The sequence below is a fragment of the Pinus tabuliformis genome, chromosome Q, assembly GCF_031772625.1.
Source record: "Pinus tabuliformis cultivar Carrire ecotype Pingquan chromosome Q, CPIR1, whole genome shotgun sequence".
Lineage (NCBI taxonomy): Eukaryota > Viridiplantae > Streptophyta > Pinopsida > Pinales > Pinaceae > Pinus > Pinus tabuliformis.
In genome coordinates this window covers 409,927,661-409,949,153 of record NC_142296.1, presented here as the reverse complement: position 1 = coordinate 409,949,153, position 21,493 = coordinate 409,927,661, and the positions used below count along the sequence as shown (strand labels likewise).

The following is a 21,493-nucleotide window of genomic DNA, read 5'->3' as shown; positions in this document are numbered from 1 at the left end:
GATAAACTTCTATGATTTTTACAGTCGATATAAGAAAATCCAAGAAACGTGATAGCAGATCTCAAGCGTCTTAAATCTACAAAATCGTTTGAGAACTGGCAATCTTGAAAATGTGAGCATGAAGCATTTTTGTGGAAGAGAGATATATTCTAGAAAGAATGCCAAACAGTCAGCATCATACATGACGTAAAATGACGCCAGAGCGCAGCAGTTGGGAGTTGGGAGTATGTTTGACTTGCCAACTCATTCAAAGTGCCGTAATAGTATGAAAAACATCCCTACATGCATTACTAATAAATAATAAAACAATGCATAGTCCCCGCAAAGAAACAATAGTCATGAACCACACAAGCTTTCCATAAAACAAAGTCATTCAATGTGGGAGAATGTTGTGCCAAGATCTTAATGTCTTGCGAGGAGCCTAGGATTTGAAGGACAATTTTACTGGCATAGATAATTCACATTATCAAGAAGAAATGTGGACAGGCAATTTCACTCTATAATCAAAAGATATTTTACAGCTTCAAAGAATGACTTAATTGGAATTCACCAAAACTAGTGAGATGACAGGATCAAAAGTTTGTCCAACACTCTTAGGCATCCTCCACCTGCACATACAGACTAGCCTGTGGATGAAGACCTGCTTCCTTCAAGGACAGAACATATTTGTCTGGACCATAAACAACTCGAGGAAAATTTGAGACTAAGCTGTATTTCTCAGCAAGCAGACAATTTAATGAATCAACATAGTCATAAAGGGACTGAACTTTTGCTGAGCTATGAAATCTCCGTTCCTTCCGCTCTCCATTAGGAAACCGCACAAGGACCTAACAATATTAATAAACACCAAAATATTGAACAGTTAGTTGCAGATAAAAGTTTATCCAAACATGTACCCAAAACCATATTGAGATAAAAAAATTAAAAAAATAGAAGCTGAAGAAGTCTACTTCTATGTCTGGTTCATTGAAAGGAAAATCACTTGAAAGAAATGAAGATAGAGTGGATCCATCAAAAAAGGTTAGGAAGACTATTTAATTATGTGAATGAATTTAGCAACTCCATAAATATAAGAAAGTCTCTCTTCCCATAGCCTCTTGATTAATGTCCATTCACAGATACAAAGCATTGTTGCAGAAGAAATACGACATATATGTACAAATATGTTGAGAAGAAAAGCCCTGAGGGTTATAGTTCAAGCAATCATGAGCCAGATGTGAGATCTCTCCCTCATGTTGGGGAGGTCACAAATTCAACTTTCTGGATCCCCTCGGGATGAGGTGCTTGGAACTTAGGCACCTGCAGTTTACCCTAGTCACCACCCATCAACAACAGTGAAGTATGCAGGGGTTTCCCATGTATGGTTGCAAGGAAAAAATTGTTAAGAAGAATAATTTATGAACTGTAACTTAGTAATCAAGCTCACACTAATGCATTTCTAATATAAAATTAAACCTGTTAAGTCGTGTTTCTTGCAAATATGACTACCAGTTCATGTTTTTGACACGTTAACTCAAAGGAAAAACTAAAGACAATTTTAGGTCTTCATCTTGTCCCATAAGCTAGGATTTCAAGTTTTCCAGTTTAGGCATTCTTTACAGTAAGTTGATCAAACAAGGGACAATTAACTAAAATCTATCAAATCATTGAAAATTTACCAATCACATTAGATTGAAAAGATCCAACATATAACATGAAAACACTACCTGTGTAACATCTGGCCCTTTCTCGGGCTCCATGCCCAATGACATTGCCTTCTCTTGACGTCGCCTTTCCAGTGCAGCTTCTCTCTCAGCTGCTTCCCTCGCAACTCTTGCCAGAGCCTCTTCCTGTTCTTTGCGTCTCTTCTCAGCTTCAACTGCCTCTCTTTCCAAGCGTTCGGCCTCTTCCTGCCTTTGACGCTCTCTTGCCTGCTTGCGGACAAAGTTTTCCCAATTAAAAACATAAAAATATAAAGAATTTAAGTGCACATAAACTATTGTTATTCCTTCTTCAAATCCATTATTTTCTACTTGTTTTCCAGTGGCTCTCATAAGAATCCTGAAAGATTGTTTTTCCAAAGGGCAAACAATTCACATCAAATATGGGAAACAAGCATATACTCTGTCAGCTTCAAGGGCAGCTTGATAGGCAGCATCCTGTTCTTCTCTCAATCGCCTATTATGCCTCCTCTCTTCCTCTTCAATTCGAGCTGCAACAAGCACTGACCCACTTTCTTCTACCACCTTCTGAAGAACTGACAGCAGCTCCGAAGGAGATTTTGGGCCCTCAACCTGTTGTACCATTCAGGTGATTAAACATCTACATTACAAAAATAATATGCCACAAACAGACTGGATCTCGTAACTCTTGTTGATAAACAAACTTTTCTTCGAGTAGAAATTTTGGTTACATTTCTATTTCTTTATAGCATCTAAGTTCATAACCAACTGCAACAGATACAGAATAGCAATGGCTAGAAATATCATTTGCATATTCCAGCTTAAATCTACTAAAATCTCGACAATTAAATGCATGTGCTTTTCAGTTTGAAGCAAACATGTTAAATGATTATAAACAATCACCATGACTTATACAACACTTTCACATCAGCATCTTTGTCTGGAGCAGATACTGACATAACTGTCACAACCAAAAGGTTTCTTAAACCACAAAGAAAAAAATTTGTTGGAAACTTGTGAATTTACAATTTAAATATTGAACTAAGATTGGAATGAGCACTAATTAGCTGGAGACGCACCACAGGAATAAATTCTTAGTAAGGGGTCTTTGATAATCTTTTGTAATAATCTCAACATGAAATGGGTTCCAGATGGCAGACCCCAGTTCTGGGGAAACGCTGGTTTTTTCATGATGCCTTCTTTCCCAAATTTTGACTCAACCACCATGACCATCTCCTTCACACCATTGTTCCACCAAGTTTCACGACAGGGTAGCACAGGAGTGGGGAAACACATAAGGGGGATGTGAGAGAGCACCACCAAAATTTAAGTAAACATAGGGAGTGGGGCTGTTAGGGTCCCAAGGATAGGGTTCCATGTCTCTAAAAAATATAGAAATATAAATAATAATGAAAAAATCCCAACGATAGCAATTCAGCCCATGCAAACTCATCATTATGCAATCCAATAGAAACACTAATCCTTCCAATCCTGAAATCCTGAACACTGTCAAGTCTCCTAAATTCTAAATGGGATATGAATTTCTAGTTTCTCCATATGAAGTCTGACGAGGTTGAAACCACTTTCAAACATAAAGTAACAATTAGTGATAATGCAAATAATTTAAGTAAAAGGATAGAAAAGGTAAGATAAAGGAGGTCACTTTTTTACTTTAAGAATTAAATATTACCCTTAATTACCAAGGCTACAGACTCCTCAACACTCTGTCCCGTCTTTGTTCTATCTTCATGGGTTATTCGACGAAAAATCTGGCGGTACACCGAACCAGGGCACCTAGACATCCCCCCTTTTGGAGAAATGCAACCCCCACACTGGGGAAATGTTTCCCCATGTGTTTCCCTGAATTTCCCCCAAAGGGTAACATGGGGAAACATTTCCCCAAGCATCCCCCTGTCCCCAGAGCATGGGAAACATGGAGGCCACACCCCCCACCCTAGGGGACACGTCCCTATAGAACACTGCTTCGCACCAGTTTGTGTGTGGCTCCCAAACCTCATCAGCGACCTCTGGGGCAGGTTTTCAAAGCGAAATGAAATTCATTAGGTAGAATTCTTAAGGTGGAAAAAATGGAACTAGAGGGGTGTTCACCTTTGCTTGGACACATTGATTTATAATTAGGCAAGGGTCTGACAATCAGGGTCACTCTAGAACTTGACAGCTCTAAATGGACCCAGCTGCTAGATTAAGAAAACACTGCATCCAGGGGAAGGATCTGCCAGGCTTGGCAACTACACAGAAAACTTGCCCCAAAAGAGTTCTCCACATGGACCGTGAAATGAAAACCCTTTAGCCATACAAAATGTGGATCATAATTGGTTTTTAGAAAGTTACTAAGATAGGAAAGAAAACGTCTAATTGATCTGGAAATTGGACCAGGAAAGAAAAGTACAGTGTCTCTAAATAGAAAGATCCCTTCGAATGCAATGGAGATGCACAAAAGGATGACAAAACTTCTCCCGTGAGAAAAGAAAATATCAAGGACTCAACTTCAGCAGAGATCTTTAAGCCAAATAAATCAGCAAAGTGATCTTTGGACCTGAGGATCTTCCTTCACGGAAAGAAGGAAAGTAAGAAGATCTCAGTGATGACTCCAAAATAAGACAATTTCAAATATGCACAATCCCAAAAGTTCAGAGGGGAACTTTCTTCTCTCTCCCCATTTACCTGGTTCCTGGGTAATTGTACTAGTTTTTCTTCTCTTCAGATTTTTACAAAATTCGAGAAATGGGCAATTAATGCAACATCTCACTTACTTTAAGTTTCCCATGTATAGTGCCTGTTATCTTTCAACCTTAGAACTGATCTGAAATATTATATTACAGCTAAGTCACATGACATGATGACACAAGACACACAGTACATGGAAATACGTGTCCAACACGAGACACGACGACCTCAGAAACTGGACACGTTACAGACGCACAAATTTGTTATATATATTAAAAAATATAACAAATTAGTAAATTATACATACAAAAATAATAGACAAATTTGTGAAATGAGGAAGACAATGGAGTGATGGTTCAACCGAACTGGTGATTGAACTGAAAAACCTTGCTGACTGGGAACTGGTTGGAACCGGAGCGGAACTCGTAAAAACCGATTAAATTAATTAATTAATTAACAACAAAAAAAACAGTTTACCAAAAAAACAAAGTATTCATATTTTAAAGAAAAACATATATATTCATGTGCATCCATATGAATCCCAACCATTTGGCATTTATACACAAATATGCAAAAGTTCTCATTTACATAGCATGTAAGGGTGCACATAACCAAAATAGCATCGAGTGCAGTCCATCTCTGAACTGAAAATGCATCAACAAATAGGCTCTAGATGGCCTCTAGCATCCAAAAAAATTCATGCTACAACAACTAATTTGACCTCTTGATCAGTAATGGAACATCACATTTTACGAGGAGGGAAGGCTATCGTCAATTGGAATTATCTCATGTGGTTGGGACAAAATATGTTATCCTCCCCACCCAGGTTAGATTCCCACAAGCAACATGTTGAACTCATATCAAGTATATTGTTGTAAAGACTTCTAGCTTTTTGTTGTATGGCCTTGGGCCATGAAGAATATCTTACACTTGCCTACAGGCTAGAGGGTGGGGTGCCTGGTTACATGGAAATAAAAAGGAAGGGAGGATATACTTGATAAATTGCATAGGGAGCCAACATGGACAACTATATAACATCACAAGAAAAAACAATTTATCAAATGGATTCATGATTGGGGTAAAGCTTCTAGTCCCTGTTATGCCCATATTTTTTTGCTTAATGTTCTGCCTATAGATCAAAGAAAACAAAAACTAGAAATTGAAAATCCTATAGAAAGACTAAACAACCAAAAACCAATTGGCTTTGCTCAAAAGGTATTAAAGATCAATCAAGAATATTGCATGGCTTAACTGTTTCAAAAAAAAGAGCAAGATTGTAACAGAACTTTTGTTATAAATGAATGAGGAGTGTTTTCAAGAGGGCAAAAGGAAACCTAGTCAGAGGCCTTGTAATGAATGGTATGACAGCATAATTTAGCTTGAAAAAATACTACTAAGCACAAGTTTAGATGGGAGACAGATCAGATGAATGAATACAAGAAATTTCTACGAGGAAATGAGCTTTTCTCAGTAGAATGCATGAGTTTAGTTGCCAACTTGACACAGCATCCATAAAAAATTCTAAAACGGGTGCATTTACAAATTGTTCAATTGGCTGATATAAAGGAGAAAGAAACAATAGCATCTGTACTTTCCATACTTTCCCTGTGAGAGGAACAGAAATTTCAGAATGTGATGTACAGGCATGTATTAAGCATCTTGCCAATGGTTTAATAGCTGAAATGGTCAAAAGGGGAGGGCCGTCATTGCATGAACTTTTCAAGGATATGTTCAATCAAGTAATGGGGCATGGGTTCCCTCAAAATTGGTATGTTAGCAAGATCATATTCAACCATAAAGAAGGTGCTAAAAATAATGTGATAAACTCTAGAACCATTATGGTAAGAAGCCTCTTTGCCAAGATATTTAGCAATGTTCTTGAGAGAAAATAAGTGAGCAGGAGAAAAAAAGGGCAAGACTCTTCAAGCAGGATTTCAACCTAATCATTCAACATAATGACCATTTGGTAACTCTTGAAGCCATTTCTGAGAAAGGACAAGTCAAAGGTTATATTAGTTATAACTTAAGTGATTTGTCGCCTTTGCTAAAGCTTTTAATACAATACCTCGCATAAAATAGGAAAGAAGATAAAAGCTTTTAATATAATACCTCACATAATATAAGAAAGAAGAGAGAAATTAGAAATTTCAATTGAATGAAGAGAAGCAATTCAGCTTATATATGAAAAGGTTCTGGAAGAACTAGTAATAGCCATAAATTGGAAAAGAAAGAAACAGTAGGAAAGTAAATCAACAGTAATATCAGGTGAAACAAGGGTGTTTCCTCTCACCAACATTATTTGACTTATGTCTAGATTAATTAGAAGATTGGATCAAAAAGAATGGAGTGTATAAAGCCGAATATGTTTTGCTCTTGTTGATTTATGCAAATGATGTGCTGTTATTTGCAAAAGACTGTATTCAACGACACCTTGTTGCCTTCAGCAAAATTTATAGATACTCTAAAATGAAAGTTAATGTAAACAAAACAAAGGTAAAGGTAGTCAATTGGGGAATGATTGTCCCACCCAGATACAATTCCCACAAGTGACATGTTGAGTTCATCTTGAGTATATTGTTGTAATGGCTTTGAGCCCTAAAATATATCTTACCCTTGCCTACAGGCTAGAGGATGAGTTGCTTAGTTACATGAAAAAAACCAAACGTAATGGTAGTATGCACTTGGGATGAGTATGTAATCATCACAATTGATGATGAAAAATTGGAGGTGGCTCCTTCAATTTGACTCTAGTTATGACTGGAACTCTTTTGTGGAAAAACTTAAAAGGGGTAATATGAGGCATGAAGTTACAAAACAAATGTAGACAAATTCAATTGTCGAGTTGGAAATTGAGGATGCTCCTCTTTATAACATTGTTGGGGGTAAGTTGTGTTGTTTGGGCTCCGAGCCTCCCAAATGAATCTTGATAGAGTTCAACAAATTATACTTAGTAGAATAACTAAGAGTAAAAGTACAAAACCCTTACTCTATGATGTTAGCAAAAAATGAGTATGCTACCATTACAGGGAGAAACATTATGTCAATTTGAAACAATTAATCAAACTAAGGCATATGGAGTCTGGACATGAACATATTACCATACCAAACAATGATTGCGGCTCAAGATAAGGGTCGATATGATGACAGGATGAAATGAATAAAAAAAATGGGGAATTGAAGAGGTATATTTGTCCAATAAACCATTAGCCATTTGGAACTAGATACAAAAGAAAGTAATAGGGAAGTTCTAACAAGATCTTAGTGAGAAAATGAGATTTTATGAATGTTGGATCAACCCAATGATCATACACACATAATACCTCCAAGAGAAAATCTCCATATATAAAAGTTATAATTTGTCAGCTTAAGCTAAGCTCTGATTAGCCAGAGTTGAAACAGCAATTTTGGAAAACATAAATCCAGAAGAGCATCTATGCATTCTTTGCAAGCAAAGAGAAGTTGAGGATAAGGTGCATGTGCTGCTACATCATCCTATGTATGAACAAGTACAACAAAAGAACTCAATAGAGCATGAAGATTCAAATAGTTTACATAACTTGTTGAGTTTACTATTTGGGGTTAGGCCCTGTTAGAATGGAAGTCGAAGGGCCATTGACAGACTATCAAAGTTGAAGGGCCACCTCTGGACTATGATACAGACCCTTATGAGGGTGTGCAAATCTTCATGTCCCTAGATTTAATAGGGACTGATCCTAGGACAGATGATATTGTTCTTTGTTGCTCAAGGGCGAAGACCTTGAGAGTAGAAGGAACTTTCAAAGTGAGTCACAAAGATCTTACATCAAACTCTGCAAGATTTGTCACACCACCTAATGGTGAATGGATGGGGGACATTACCAATGCAGGAAAATCAACAACGGATATAGATGATGCCTTTGTTAAAGTTGTGGGTATTTATGGGATGAGTAATGTTCCACAAGTTCCAAAGTTGTCATCTTCTAATGAATGTGTTTGTAAGTGCTTGTCAGAAAGCGACTGTTCTTGTGCTACAGCAAGCCTTGAATGAAAAGATCATAAACTTGAATCTTGAAGCTAGTTGGTGGGGTTCTTATTTCATACGTAGAGGGTTAAACTTCCAAACCCAAAGTGTTGAAAAGCTGGAATCGAACCAAGTGTTGGGTAGATCTAAGGCTCAAAAGTTGAAGAAGCCAATAAAGATTGTGAAACAACAGAAATCCAGGGTAATGATGATGTTGGGGTAAGACCTCAAGTTGGAGCAAGCCAAGTTTTCGAAGGGCTCGATTTGCAAGGTTCACAATTGATAGATTTTTTAGAGCAGCAGTTTCAATGATTTGATTCACAGTTTTAGATTCTGTTGATTGGTTGGATAGGCTTTAATTTTTCTTGGGAACAAGCGGCTCTAGGGGTGGCAAAGATTAATCCCATATAGGTCAAACTCCCAGGGTTGCCCTTGGAGTTATGTTTTGATAAAGCATTGAAGGAGATAGGTGATGTGTTAGGGAGAACCTTGGACATCAACTTATCCTTGAAATCTAGTGTTCACAAAATTGTGGCTCGAAATCTTGTTGAGGTTGACATTGGTGAGGGTTTGGTGGACAACATGGAGATTATTGTTGGATTAGTTGTACATAGATGTTGGGCCAATGCAAATACCTCAAGAAAATGAGATAGAAAAGCCTCAATGGGTGTTGGAACAAGGTAAGGAAGTTAAACTAAATGTGCCAGAAAAGGGTTTTACTAAAGATAGGGAGATAGTGTGTTGCAAGAATTCAATTTTACAAGTGACCAGAATCTATTCAAAGTGGCCCCAAATGATAGAGAGCTTGTATAAGTCTCTTGATTCCATCCCTAATATTAATCCTCACTCAGCAAAAAGTTGTTTCAAATATTGGGGATAGAGATGCTTGGCCTTCCATATCAAAGATGGTTAAGAGCCTGTGGGTTTCAAAATAGTGAAGTGACGCTCTACGGCTATAAATCCAAGGTAAGAAAACCCTGCTTCTAGATAAGGGGAGGAAAATGATTGTCAAGTATCTCATTCTAGTTCCTTCTCAAGTGGGTGTTCAAAAGATGTTGATGTTTGTTCAAATGAATTAGTGTAGTAGAGAAATTTAGTGAAAGCTACTAATAATTATAGAAAACATTTAAGGTCCAAAAAGAGGGGAGAAGGAATGGGGAGAAAAAGGATGGGACAAGGGGCTTGTTATGACCCTGCCAAGGATTCAACACCTTCGTTGATCCAAAGAAAATCCTTCCTTCATCATGCACAAGAAAATGATTTGAAAGAGATACAACAGGGGAAATAAAAGTTGATTATAGGGGTCCTTAAAGTGGGTTTATAAATGACTTGTTTATCCTTGAACATATTACGTCTTAACAGACCATCTAAAATGCTTTCTTTGGTGCATCTGGTGGAGGTTCATCAACCTGATGTGATTCTAGTTCAAGAAAATATAGGAAAATGAGATAAGGTCATGGCAGATTTGTGAAAACTTCTTAAAGAATGGGATTTTAAGGCTTCAGATGCAGTAAGTAACTCAAGAGATTTTCTTACAAGCTAGAAGAAATCAATCCCTATAGAAAATCTTTGGAACCTTGCAACTGCTAATGAGAGCAAACTGATCACAAAAGACACAAGACTTCTCTACCAAAAATCTGAGGAAATAAAACAATGAATAGAAACACAATCACACATAGAACACAAAAAATATATGGGGAACCCAACCGGGAAAAACCCATGCTTGCTTGTATTAAATCAACTGAACAATCTGATCTATTACATAGAAACTGATTTAAACCTAAAGCTCCCTGCAATACTGATCAACTCTCTACAAGACTTGCCCAGCACTTAGGCAAATAAGCCCTGCTAGGAGCCTCCCATTTCCTACCATAGATTGTCCCTAAAAATAGGAAAATCCCCTATTTGCTTGTGCAAATCCCAAGAGAAATTGCCCTGCTTGCTTCTCAAGCCTGTACACATAAATTTGTATACAATAATGATTACAACTTGTGCCTTCATTCAATCTCATTAGGCAATTCGAATTACATGACCTACTGGGGCTAAATTTAGTAGTTGTTGTTAACCGAGGGTAAGTTGAGTTAACACAAAGTCAAACTACTCAACTAAACTCATGCATATCTCTATTCTAGAACAAGAGATCAGTTAACTGACAGACACTAGAATTAACTCCACTAGATAGCTAATTTTAGCCATTAGCTAGTCCACAACTCACTGCATGCCATCTAACTCGAATTAATTGACTATAACTCAATGATAGGCCACATCACACGTGTTAACTAAAAGCTAACTCAAGCAACTATGAGACTGAATTTGAATTGGCATCTTTAACTAAGGCACTCCCTCTTAGCTACATTTTCAACACTTTTAGCAAGGAAGGGATCCTGAACAGCCTCAATCCTACCTCTATGGAACTTGAACATGCCCCTTGATAGGGCCTTGGTCAAGATGTTTGCATCCTGCTGCTTTGTGGGAATGTATTGTTGTGTAACAATCCTCCTCTACACACAATCTCTAAGATGATGGTCCCTGATGTCTTTATGCTAGGACCTATCTTGAAACACTGGATTCTCAGAGTTTTATACAACTCCAATTGTCAAAGTGAATCAAAGTAGGCTCCATCCCCTCGCTGAAGAGTCCTAGCAGGATCTCCCTCATCCAAATAGCCTCGCATGTTCACTGACTAGCAACCATGTACCCGACCTCTGTTGGACGGAGTGCAACTGATCTCTGCTTCTTGTTGTACCAAGAAACTGTTGCTAACCCAATATTGAAGATTGCCCCAGATGTGCTCTTCCTATCAATGGGACTCCCTGCCCAATCTACAACTGTGAACCCTTGAAGCCTCACTTCAATAGTCTATCTGTACCACAATCTAAAGTCTATTGTGCCTCTGAGGTATCTCAAAACATGTTTTTTAGCTCTCTAGTGAACCTTGGAAGGATCCACCATGAACATACTGAATTGGCTCACTGCAGAACAAATATCAAGCCTTGTGTTCACCAAATACATCAAGGACCCAATCAATTGCTTGTAGATTGTACCATCTACTACATATGTTGCGGAGGTATCCTCCTTCCTCCAGTTAGTAGCTAGAGGAGTAGCCATGGGTTTGCAATTGGAACTTTTGAAGAATCTCATAGGTGTACTTCCCCTGTCCAACAAATATCTCTCCATCACCCTGCCAAACCTCCAATCCAAGGAAATAGTGCATCAACCCCATATCCTTCATCTCAAACTCTCTTGCAAGGTCCTCCTTGCAATCCTAGATCAAACTGTCATCTCTTGTCATAATCAAATCATCAACATAGAGAACTAAGATGAGAAAACTACCATCTACCATGATATAGTATAGGTTGGCATCTACCTCACTCTTAGTGAAGCCCAATCCTCTGAGATAAGAATCAATGTGAGTGTACCATGCTCTAGGTGCCTGCTTGAGCCCATAAAGAGCTCTCTTCAGCCTACACACATGTGTGTCTCTGTTGAAGGTCTCAAACCCCTCTGGCTACTCAATGTAGATCTCTTCCTCAACCACTCCATTGAGGAAAGTTGTCTTGACATCCATCTAGTGGATCCTCCACCCTAATTGTGTTGTCAATGCAAGTATGGTCCTAATAGATGAGTACCTTGCCACTGGGGCAAAAGTCTCCTCATAATCAATCCCCTCAATCTGTGAGAAGCCCTTGGCCACAAACCTGGCCTTGTACTTCTCCACACTACCATCTACTGCATGCTTCACCTTATACAACCACCTGGAGCCAACAACTGATTTGCCCTCAGGTCTAGGCACAACCTCCCAAACATCATTCTTCATGATGGAGCTATACTCCTCCACCATGGCATCCAACCAAACCTGTTGGGAAGTTGCCTCTTCAAAAGAAGATGGCTCAGAATCTATCAACTTTCATCAGTACCATATAACCTGTGTACCTCTCTGGTTGTTTACTCTGCCTAAACATGTTGCTAGGAGCCTCAACCTGCGCAATTGCCTCCTGAATCAACCTCTCAACCCACTTGGCCTTCTTCCTCCCTGTCGTGGGTGGCTTTGGCTGATCTTTTCACTCTTGACTTGGCTTGTCCTTCTCATCCTGCTACAAATCCTGCTACGCTACCCTCTTGCCACTAGAATGTGGTTGTGGCTGACTTTGAGGTGTTGGGTGTGCCTCATGTTTGGGAGCGAGTAGCTCCTCCTCAAGTACTACAATCTGCTCAAACTTTAACGAACTCCTCATGGCTTTCTCCTCATCAAATCTCACATCCCTTCTCAAAACAATCTTTTTAAGAGAGGGAATGTACACCCTGTAAACATGAGTTGTCTCAATATAGCCCACAAAGAACCCCCTCTCTGCAATGGGCTCCAACTTCTTCCTAGCATCTTTGGACACATGACAATATGAATACACCATGGAGACAAAAATGCATAAGTGGGAGACATCAGGCTTCTTACAAGTGAAAGCCTCCTCAAGTGTAATCATCCCAAGAACTATGTGAGGACTCCTATTCTGCAAGAACACAGCTTTGTTGCAAGCCTCTGGCCAAACGGATAAGGGCAACCCCTTGTCATGCAACATGGCTCTAGCAGCTCCAACAATACTCCTATTCTTCCTTTCTGCAACCCCATTATGCTGAGAATTATGGGGTGCAATCAACTCTCTCCTAATGCCCTCCTTGGTAAACAAATCTCTGAAGACATTACAGACATACTCTCCTCCATTATCACTCCACAGGGAATTTATTTTCTTCCCTGTCGCATTCTCCACTGGGGCCTTGAATTCCACAAACTTGGAATACACCTCATCTTTCTTCTTCATGAAATAAATCCAACACTTACGAGAAAAATCATCAATGAAGATCACATTATACATGTGACTGGCAAGCAAAACTATGGAGAATGTGCCACAAACATCTGAATGAACTCTCTTCATAATAACTCCAACTCTGCGATCTCGACCCTGAAAGGAATATTTGGCATACTTGCCAAGAGTGCATCCTGTGCACACATCATGTTGATCAAGCGTGCATTATGGTAGTCCTATGGCAATCTGTTAATGTAGCCCTATGGCAATCCTAGAACATACATCACATTCTTGAGATGGAGAAGGGAACCAAACTCCCTATTAAAGCTCATTGTACCAACTCCTTTGGTCATGTATCTACCATCATCTCCAAGTTCAATATGGAATTGCATGTCTCTCTCTCCTCCAAACTATTGAAGAAATCTTTATTTCCTATCATGTGGAATGAAACCCCTGAATCAATGTACCACACACTACCTCGAATTGAGCTTGCTGTGTAAGCTATCAAAGAAAAATCCAATTCAAACTGAGAAGAGAGTGCTTCTCCTCCTGTTGCTGAAAATCATCAATGAATATCACATAATACATGTGTTTGGCAAGCAAAACTATGGAGAATGGGCCACAAACATCTGAATGAACTCTCTTCATAATAGCTCCAACTCTACGATCTCGACCCTGAAAGGAAGATTTGGCATACTTGCCAAGAGTGCATCCCTTGCACACATCATGTTGATCAAGCGCGCATTATGGTAGTCCTGTGGCAATCTGTTGAAGTAGCCCTATGGCAATCCTAGAACATACATCACATTCTTGAGATGGAGAAGGGAACCAGACTCCCAATTAAAGCTCATTGTACCAACTCCTTTGGTCATGTATCTACCATGATCTCCAAGTTCAATATGGAATTGCATGTCTCTCTCTCCTCCAAACTGTTGAAGAAATCTTTATTCCCCGTCATGTGGAATGAAACCCCTGAATCAATGTACCACACACTACCTCAAACTAAGCTTGCCATGTAAGTTATCAAAGAGAAATCCAATTCAAATTGAGAAGAGAGTGCTTCTCCTCTTGTTGTTGTTGCGATATGCTTGTTGGGTTTCTTGTTTGGACATTTTGTAGCATAATTTCCAAACTAATGGCTATGAAAGGACTTGATCTTGCTAAGATCCTTCTTTTTCTTGCCTCCATTCTGACTAGACTCGGTCTTGCCTAAGGCCTTCTTTCCCTTGGATTTCTTCCCTTTGCCAGCTAAAGCAAAGTTCTCCTCATCATTTGTCCTAGATGAGACTCCATCCCTTGTGTTCCTCCTTATCTCTTCCTACACAAGATCTGACCACAATCTCTCCCAATCAAGGAGCTTATCTCTGCCATTCACTGCATCTTGGAAACTTTGCCAAGATTTGGGAAGCCCAAGAAGAGCAAGGCTCACAAGATCTGCTCGTGGAACTGTCTCTCCAACACCTCCAAGTTCATCCCTCACTTGAGCAAACCTAGATAGATATGTAACAATGGGCTCATTCTTGCCCATTCGAATGTTCCTCAATTTGTCCTTCAAAGCAAGCTTTCTAGCATCACTACTGCTTTCAAACAGATCAGTAAGGGCCTTCCACATCTAGAATGTTGTATTCTTCCCATGCAAATTTGGAACAATATGGTCTCTGACTCCTAGGATCATCCTCCTAGCTTTGGCAATGTCCTTCCATTGAGCCAATTGTTGTGCATTTGCTGCAGGAGGTTGAGGAATATCAGTCTTGATGTATTCCAAAACCCCATTATCATCTAACACAGCCTCCATTATGTCCTTCCATGCACAAAAGTTTGAAGTCCCTTCTAGGGCATGTTCTGTCCTCAAACCATAAAATGACATGATTCTTTCACTTGTAGAACTCCTGCACTAGCTGATCTTCTCTCCAACGCTCTTTGAATGTAATCAAGGAACTCGGTCTCTATCTTGTTTTCTGCTCTGATACCATGTAGAAAATCCTTGAAACCTTGCAACTGCTAATGAGAGCAAACTGATCACAAAAGACACAAGATTTATCTACCAAAAATCTGTGGAAAGAAAACAATGAATAGAAACACAAATCACACATAGAACACAAAATATATCTGGGGAGCCCAACTGGGAAAAGTCCCCGCTTGCTTGTATTAAATCAACTGAGCAAGATGATCTATTAACAGAAATTGCTTCAAGCCTGAAGCTCCCTGCAATACTAATCAACTCTCTACAAGACTTGCCCAACACCTAGGCAAATAAAGCCTGCTAGAAGCCTCCAATTTCCTAGCACAAATTATCCCTAAAAATAGGAAAATCCCCTATTTGCTTGCACAAATCCCGAGAGAAATTGCCCTACTTGCTTCTTGAGCCTGTACACATAAACTTGTATACAATAATGATTACAACTTGTGCCTTCATTCAATCTCATTAGGCAATTCGAATTGCATGACCTATTGGGGCTGAATTTAGCAGTTGTTGTTGTTAACTGAGAGTAAGTTGAGTTAACACAAAGTCAAACTACTCAACTAAACTCATGTCTATCGCTATTCTAGAACTAGAGATTAGTTAACAGACACTAGAGTTAACTCCACTAGATAGCTAATTTTAGCCATCAATTAGTCCACAACTCACTGCATGCCATCTAACTCAAATTAACTGACTATAATTCAGTGATAGGCCACATCACACATGTTAATTGAAAGCTAACTCAAACAACTACGAGGCTGAATTCAAATTGACATCTTTGACTAAGGCAAAAGACAAAGAAGCCATTGCTTGCTACATTTTAAAGGAACTATGGGGAAATGAGATAAAGTCATGGCAGATTTGCAAACACTTCTCAAAGACTGGGATTTCAAGGCTTCAGATGCAGTAGGTAACTCAAGGGATCTTCTTACAAGATAGAAGAAATCAATCCCCTTAATTTTTATGTTCTTGATTCATCCAGACAGAATTTATGTTTGAAGACTTGGGTTAGAAAATATCCTTTATTAATTGCTATGGTCCCTATGATGACAGACCAGTGTTTTGGGAAAGCCTCTTTCTACAAATGTATCAAGGAGGAAAGGGTAGTTATTAGGGGGATTTAATTTTACTTTTAGAGTTGAGGTTTGGGGGGAACTGGCTAGGCTAGACAAATTGTTAAGAGTTCTTCAGAGATAAGATAGAATATACAGGTTTAGGTTTTAATCAATGTGGAACCACCCAAAGTTGTCCCAGCGAAGAGAAATAACAAATCTGGAGTAGCTGGTATATTTACAAGGTTAGACAGATTCTTGGTTTCATAGAATATACTAAATTAATCAGAAATGATAAGGTCTACAGGGTCAGCAAGTTTTCAATTTGCAACATCTCTAAAGAAGTTAAAAGGGTTGGTGACTTCTTGGACAGAAGAAAAACATAAACAATTAGATAAGGACCTGAAAGAAGTGTAACAGGAAATGGCTGACTTATGTGAAGGATTGTTGATGGAACTTTCAGTGGGGAGGAAAAAGTTAAGGGTTCAGGAGCTATAAAACAAGAAAAGCAGGATGTTGGACCTTGGATTGTTTGGTTAGATAGAGAAGATGAAAATACGAAGTTCTTTCATCATTGTTTGGAAAATGAAAAATGATGAAGAAAGTCTGCCAAGGAAAATTTTTAATTTAGCAGATTTAGTAGTTACCTATTTCTAGACAATAAACAAAGAATAAGATAGGGCAAATATTGTTGAAATTCTGCAAATGACTACATATTTTACCAGTCTTGTTTCTCAGGAACATAATCATCAGCTTATTATGGATGAAGTCTCAAAGGAGGAGTTAAAAGCAGGCTTAGCTTCATTCAAGAAACATAAATGCCCAGGTCCAGGATAAAAGTTCAGATCCATGCCAAAGAATCATCATCCTCTCTCAACCTAATATGCCTCCTTTTAAGATTTGAAATATATAAATTCCACATACCAGCCAGTAATATATAAATTCCAAACCTTTGACTGCGCATCTCTTCGACCTTGCTGCCAGATATCTCTAGAGTTTGGATCCCCTACCTGATTAAGGATATATATACCCCTTTCCAGAAAGGATACATTTTGTTCAAGTTATATGGACTTATGAATGATATTGAATATTTAGGCTGAAGGTGTTGATGTTGGGAGTTTTTAAATACCATATGCTGGAGGTCAGGACCTTTAAATCCTTGACTTTTTTATTGTTAAGTGCGGGAAGCACATGATAAATGTAATTTCCATTCTCTTGGTGAATGGAAATGGAGGTTTTTTCTTTTGATAAGAGGAGAAAAAACCCTTGTTGAGATTGCCCCATAAACAAATGGGCAGTCATATTATGGATGTTTTGGAACATCAAATAATCAGTATTGAATGTATACATATAGCATGTAGAGACAACCTTGAGGTGAATGGCAGTTAAAGCTGTCAAAAACAAATTGCAAAATTTATTGCAACATTGTACTGTCCCACAGATCCTACAATATATCGAGAACGAAAATAAAATATTCTATCCTATTAGCTATTGTCGGAACTCAGAAATTGGATTGATAGCATCCATCTCTGACTAATCCTTTTCTTTGCAGAGCTTAAGAGTAGTTTACATAGTTGTCTCATAAGAAGTACAGAACTGTAACCAAACATATGGCAGCGATCCAAATACAAACCAGTAAATCTTCTCATCTTCCAACAGAGAATGTGCTAATCTGCTTATTGCACTACTGCAGAGTTTCATGCAGCTTTATCTTAATAGATTTTAGCTATTGATGACCAAGTCAGACTGAGCTAGATAATCATATTCACCTCAAAAATCAGTCAACAAATTTGCACATGTATCTTATCGCACCTACTACAGTCCAAAATTCAAATAGACTCACAAACACATATAAGCACGCATCTAATCGAAGCAAGAGGCAAAGAAAACAAACTAAGCATGCTAGAATTTGTAGGTAGTTGTTGATTTGCCATGGTATTCACCATGTGTACTCCCAAGTTCTTTTATTTACTTTTGCCAACAAGATAGTCCCTGCATTTGCAATTCAGACTGCTTTCTATCATTATCCAGATAGCAACCTAAATGTTCTATCTTTACAACAATGGAACCAAAATGTTGGACCTTAAAGCAACCATACTAACCTTATCTCAATGAAGGCAATTGACATACAAACAAAATCTATAAGCATCAATGTTGTCAACAAGCACAAGTATATCTATGTGCGAGCATATTTACCGCAACCTATCCTTGCAGCTACTACCTGCACCACAACCCCATCTTGCCATCTTTCACCTGAACTGCAAACCAACCTTTGTATCTCCTTTTGCACTAAAACCTAAGCTTGCAATATGCCTTTTAACCCGCAATATTCGCCCGCCCCAATCACCCAATTCATCAAGAAATATGAATGTATAGATTTGTAATCAAGTTTTTCACAAGTTAAAAAAATTTAAAAACCCCAACTGTAACGTTGATTGTGGATATCTTCTTCATTGAATCCCTTTGAATGCAGTCTACAAAAATGTCATTAGATTTTAGATATGATCTCATAAATCTATGGTTTCATGATGGCTGAACATACTGATGAATTTCTACCATTAGGATCAATTCCTTGTAACTGGTATGGATGTCCAACGATGACATGATTAGTGAAAGGCATACAGTCAGTATCACATGGATCACAATCAACTGATAAATCTGCACAGAATTTCCTTGAAGGAAATTGCATAAACACAATAGCTCATCAGTTCACCAAATTGAGGCATAAAGACAGCTGAAAGCATCGACTATTGTTTGTACAGTGTTATGTAGCATATAAATATGCGAAATTTCATTGAAAAAACGTGTTTATGTTATGTTCTTTATTGATCAGTTTGTATGGTATGCAATTTAAGGTTTACCTAGTACAGTTCTATATCTTTTCTGTCTTGGAATTTGCGATATGGTTATCTTGAATACTATAGAAAAGTTAGGCCAGAAAATTTCAGAGTACCACCTTATATCCAACTAAAGGTCATCCATGATTTATACATGGGCGCTAGATTTGGGAGAAATAAGGTCTAAGATATTTTCTTTGCATTATACTCTGACACAAAAGCCAGAAATTTGTCATGTTTTCTAAGAAAAAACTTCTTCTAGGGCACAACATATATAAGCTGTTCTGAAAATAGGGAAAGTGTGGAAAATATAAAGAAGCAGGGAAAACTACTAGCTCTTGAATCAAGGAACAGCTATTCTCCCGATCTGAACAAACTCCATAAAAAACAAAATTAACAAATACGTAGACAAATCAACAAGAACAGCTTCAGTTTGAATGATGAAAATGTGGCTCTTTTGTCAACCTACAGGCATGACTTAAAACTTTGTGATGCGTGCCAGCTCCACACTTCACTGAGATACATGAGATTGGGACCTCAAATACATAGGAAGTTTGAAGGAGACAATCACTTGCTAAATAAACCAGCAACAACTTTTTCTTTCAAAACGTAAAAAGATTCCTCTCATCTATTTTAAAAACTTAATTAGGAGAACTAGAAAACCAAAAAAAACAGTGGATGAAAGAGTTAGAAAGCACCTGTTGTAGAAGGGCAATCCGCTGGTTGGTCGCAGACATGACAACAGCACAAAAAGGAAAAGTCGATGCTTTTAGACTGTTACTCATCTTAAAACCTTCACTGGCCCTGACATTGCCTCCCCATGAAACAAAATTCTGATTGATATATTCCACGACCACCTCAGTGCACAGAGTATCTTGACAGAACGTCGGCGTGTTCGGATGTTCCGAAGAATGCAAGTAAACGAACAATAACTTGAACTCTTCGCGAGAGGTCCTCAAAGCCTCCATAAAGCCAGCTGTCTGGAAAGCAGGATGGAAATTGCCATATTCCCTCTCGAACAGATTAATAAAAGCCAGAGCTTCTGCTGCCCCAGCAGACATAGAAGCAAGAGGAGCACTCTCTTCACCCTGGCCTGGCCGCAATTCCCCAGAGCCCCATCCGATCGCATTGAGAGAATGAGAAAGAACCCCTCCTGCCACCCACATGCCCAAACCAACAGCACCAGAAAGAAGACCAAAGCTACCTCTGACAATAGAAAATGGCAAAGTCACAAGCCTCCACGCAATTCCAGGAGTACCAGGATGGGCCACCACTTGATTGTCGCCCACATTAGATCCCTCTATTCCTTCCCATGATCCTGAAGTAAAATTCCCAACCGACGAAGGATTATTTGCAGACCCAGATGCCAAGTTAGCAGATGAGGAATTTCCGTCGTCTGTAATTTCAGAAATGGCCGAATCCAAGTCCCAACCATGAGCTTCCAGGATCTGGATACTTAATGCCCGATCATCTAAACCAGTAATGGCTTGAAAATATGCCACTTTGTCATCAATTCCATTCGGAGAATCAACCATTTCTCCTCTCTTTTCTCAACTAACACCGTGCTTGGGGTTTCGAGTTAAACTGCACCGCAGTCTCACAAACCTTCCCTGTTGATTGATGCAGAAAATTGGTGAGGAAATCCAGGTTTATGGCATAATTTTGCTTCGCAATATGCAGTTTTTCCAGTGATCACAAAATCCACGAGATTCGGGAAAGGGAAAAAGAAATTGCCAAATCTTGATAACCCAAACAAATCTTGCAGGTTTCTCCAAAAATTTGTATCCAATATGATTGTTTTAAATGATCACAAAGCCCAGATGGCATTCAAGAGAAAAAATTGCAAATTGTCAGCCCAAAAAAGAAATAAGCCCTATTGCCTTGCCCCTGCTATAGTCGAGAATGATTGCATTTTCATATCAATTTCAATGAAACGGAGCAAAACATACATACCTCGGCAGCCAAACCTAATGAAACGATAGAAATCCCCTCCAAATATGGGAACTCCGGAAAATTCGTGAGGATTTAAGAGTCCTGAACTTTCAGAACTGTACAAAAATTGGCGTGGGGACAAGTGATAAGAAGGTATTTGGCTTCTCACTCTGGCACAGAATGACAAAAGTCATTTATACATCCGCGGACTTATGAAGCCATTAAAATACAATGCATTCATTGAAAAAAAGCGAGCGGAGGAACCCATTTAGAGCCACGGATCAAGCAGACGGCCATCGAGCCACCTAGCAAACAACAGTTTGGCCGAGCTTTAAAGATGAGGCCATTGACTTTAGAGAGGTGCGAATATCCGTTGTTAAGGGATTAAATTCGCATTATGGTTGTTTGTGTAGAGTTTTTGTACAAGTAAAGATATTTATTTTTTTAATTATTTTTTTAAATTGATAAATATTGAATTAGTCAAAATAATTTTTAAAAATCAAAAATTAGTCAACTAAATATTCTATACTTTATCATAATGAATGTTGTATCTTAAAAATA

General features: G+C 38.6%; 1 protein-coding gene across 1 annotated transcript; it reads right to left on the bottom strand.

Moving 5' to 3' along the window:
* Positions 1 to 333: 333 nt before the first annotated feature.
* Positions 334 to 21,242, bottom strand: LOC149219922 (UBX domain-containing protein). The gene is made up of 5 exons (XM_089384552.1): positions 20,954 to 21,242; positions 19,699 to 20,610; positions 2,103 to 2,273; positions 1,707 to 1,910; positions 334 to 827 (listed from the first exon to the last, which is right to left on the bottom strand). Exons 2-5 carry the CDS (start codon positions 20,533 to 20,535, stop codon positions 594 to 596), a joined length of 1,446 nt encoding a protein of 481 aa, XP_089240678.1. The 5' UTR covers positions 20,536 to 20,610; positions 20,954 to 21,242; the 3' UTR covers positions 334 to 593.
* Between the last annotated feature and the right edge of the window lie 251 nt (positions 21,243 to 21,493).

What these genes read in the sequence shown, in the direction of transcription:
- LOC149219922 (XM_089384552.1), bottom strand. Translation starts at nt 20,535, where the DNA reads ATGGTTGATTCTCCGAATGGAATTGATGACAAAGTGGCATATTTTCAA. An exon ending in CTGCCCTTGAAGCTGACAGA is followed by an intron (nt 1,911 to 2,102) that starts GTATATGCTTGT and finishes GTCCGCAAGCAG; the next exon opens with GCAAGAGAGCGTCAAAGGCA. An exon ending in AAGGGCCAGATGTTACACAG is followed by an intron (nt 828 to 1,706) that starts GTAGTGTTTTCA and finishes TAATATTGTTAG; the next exon opens with GTCCTTGTGCGGTTTCCTAA.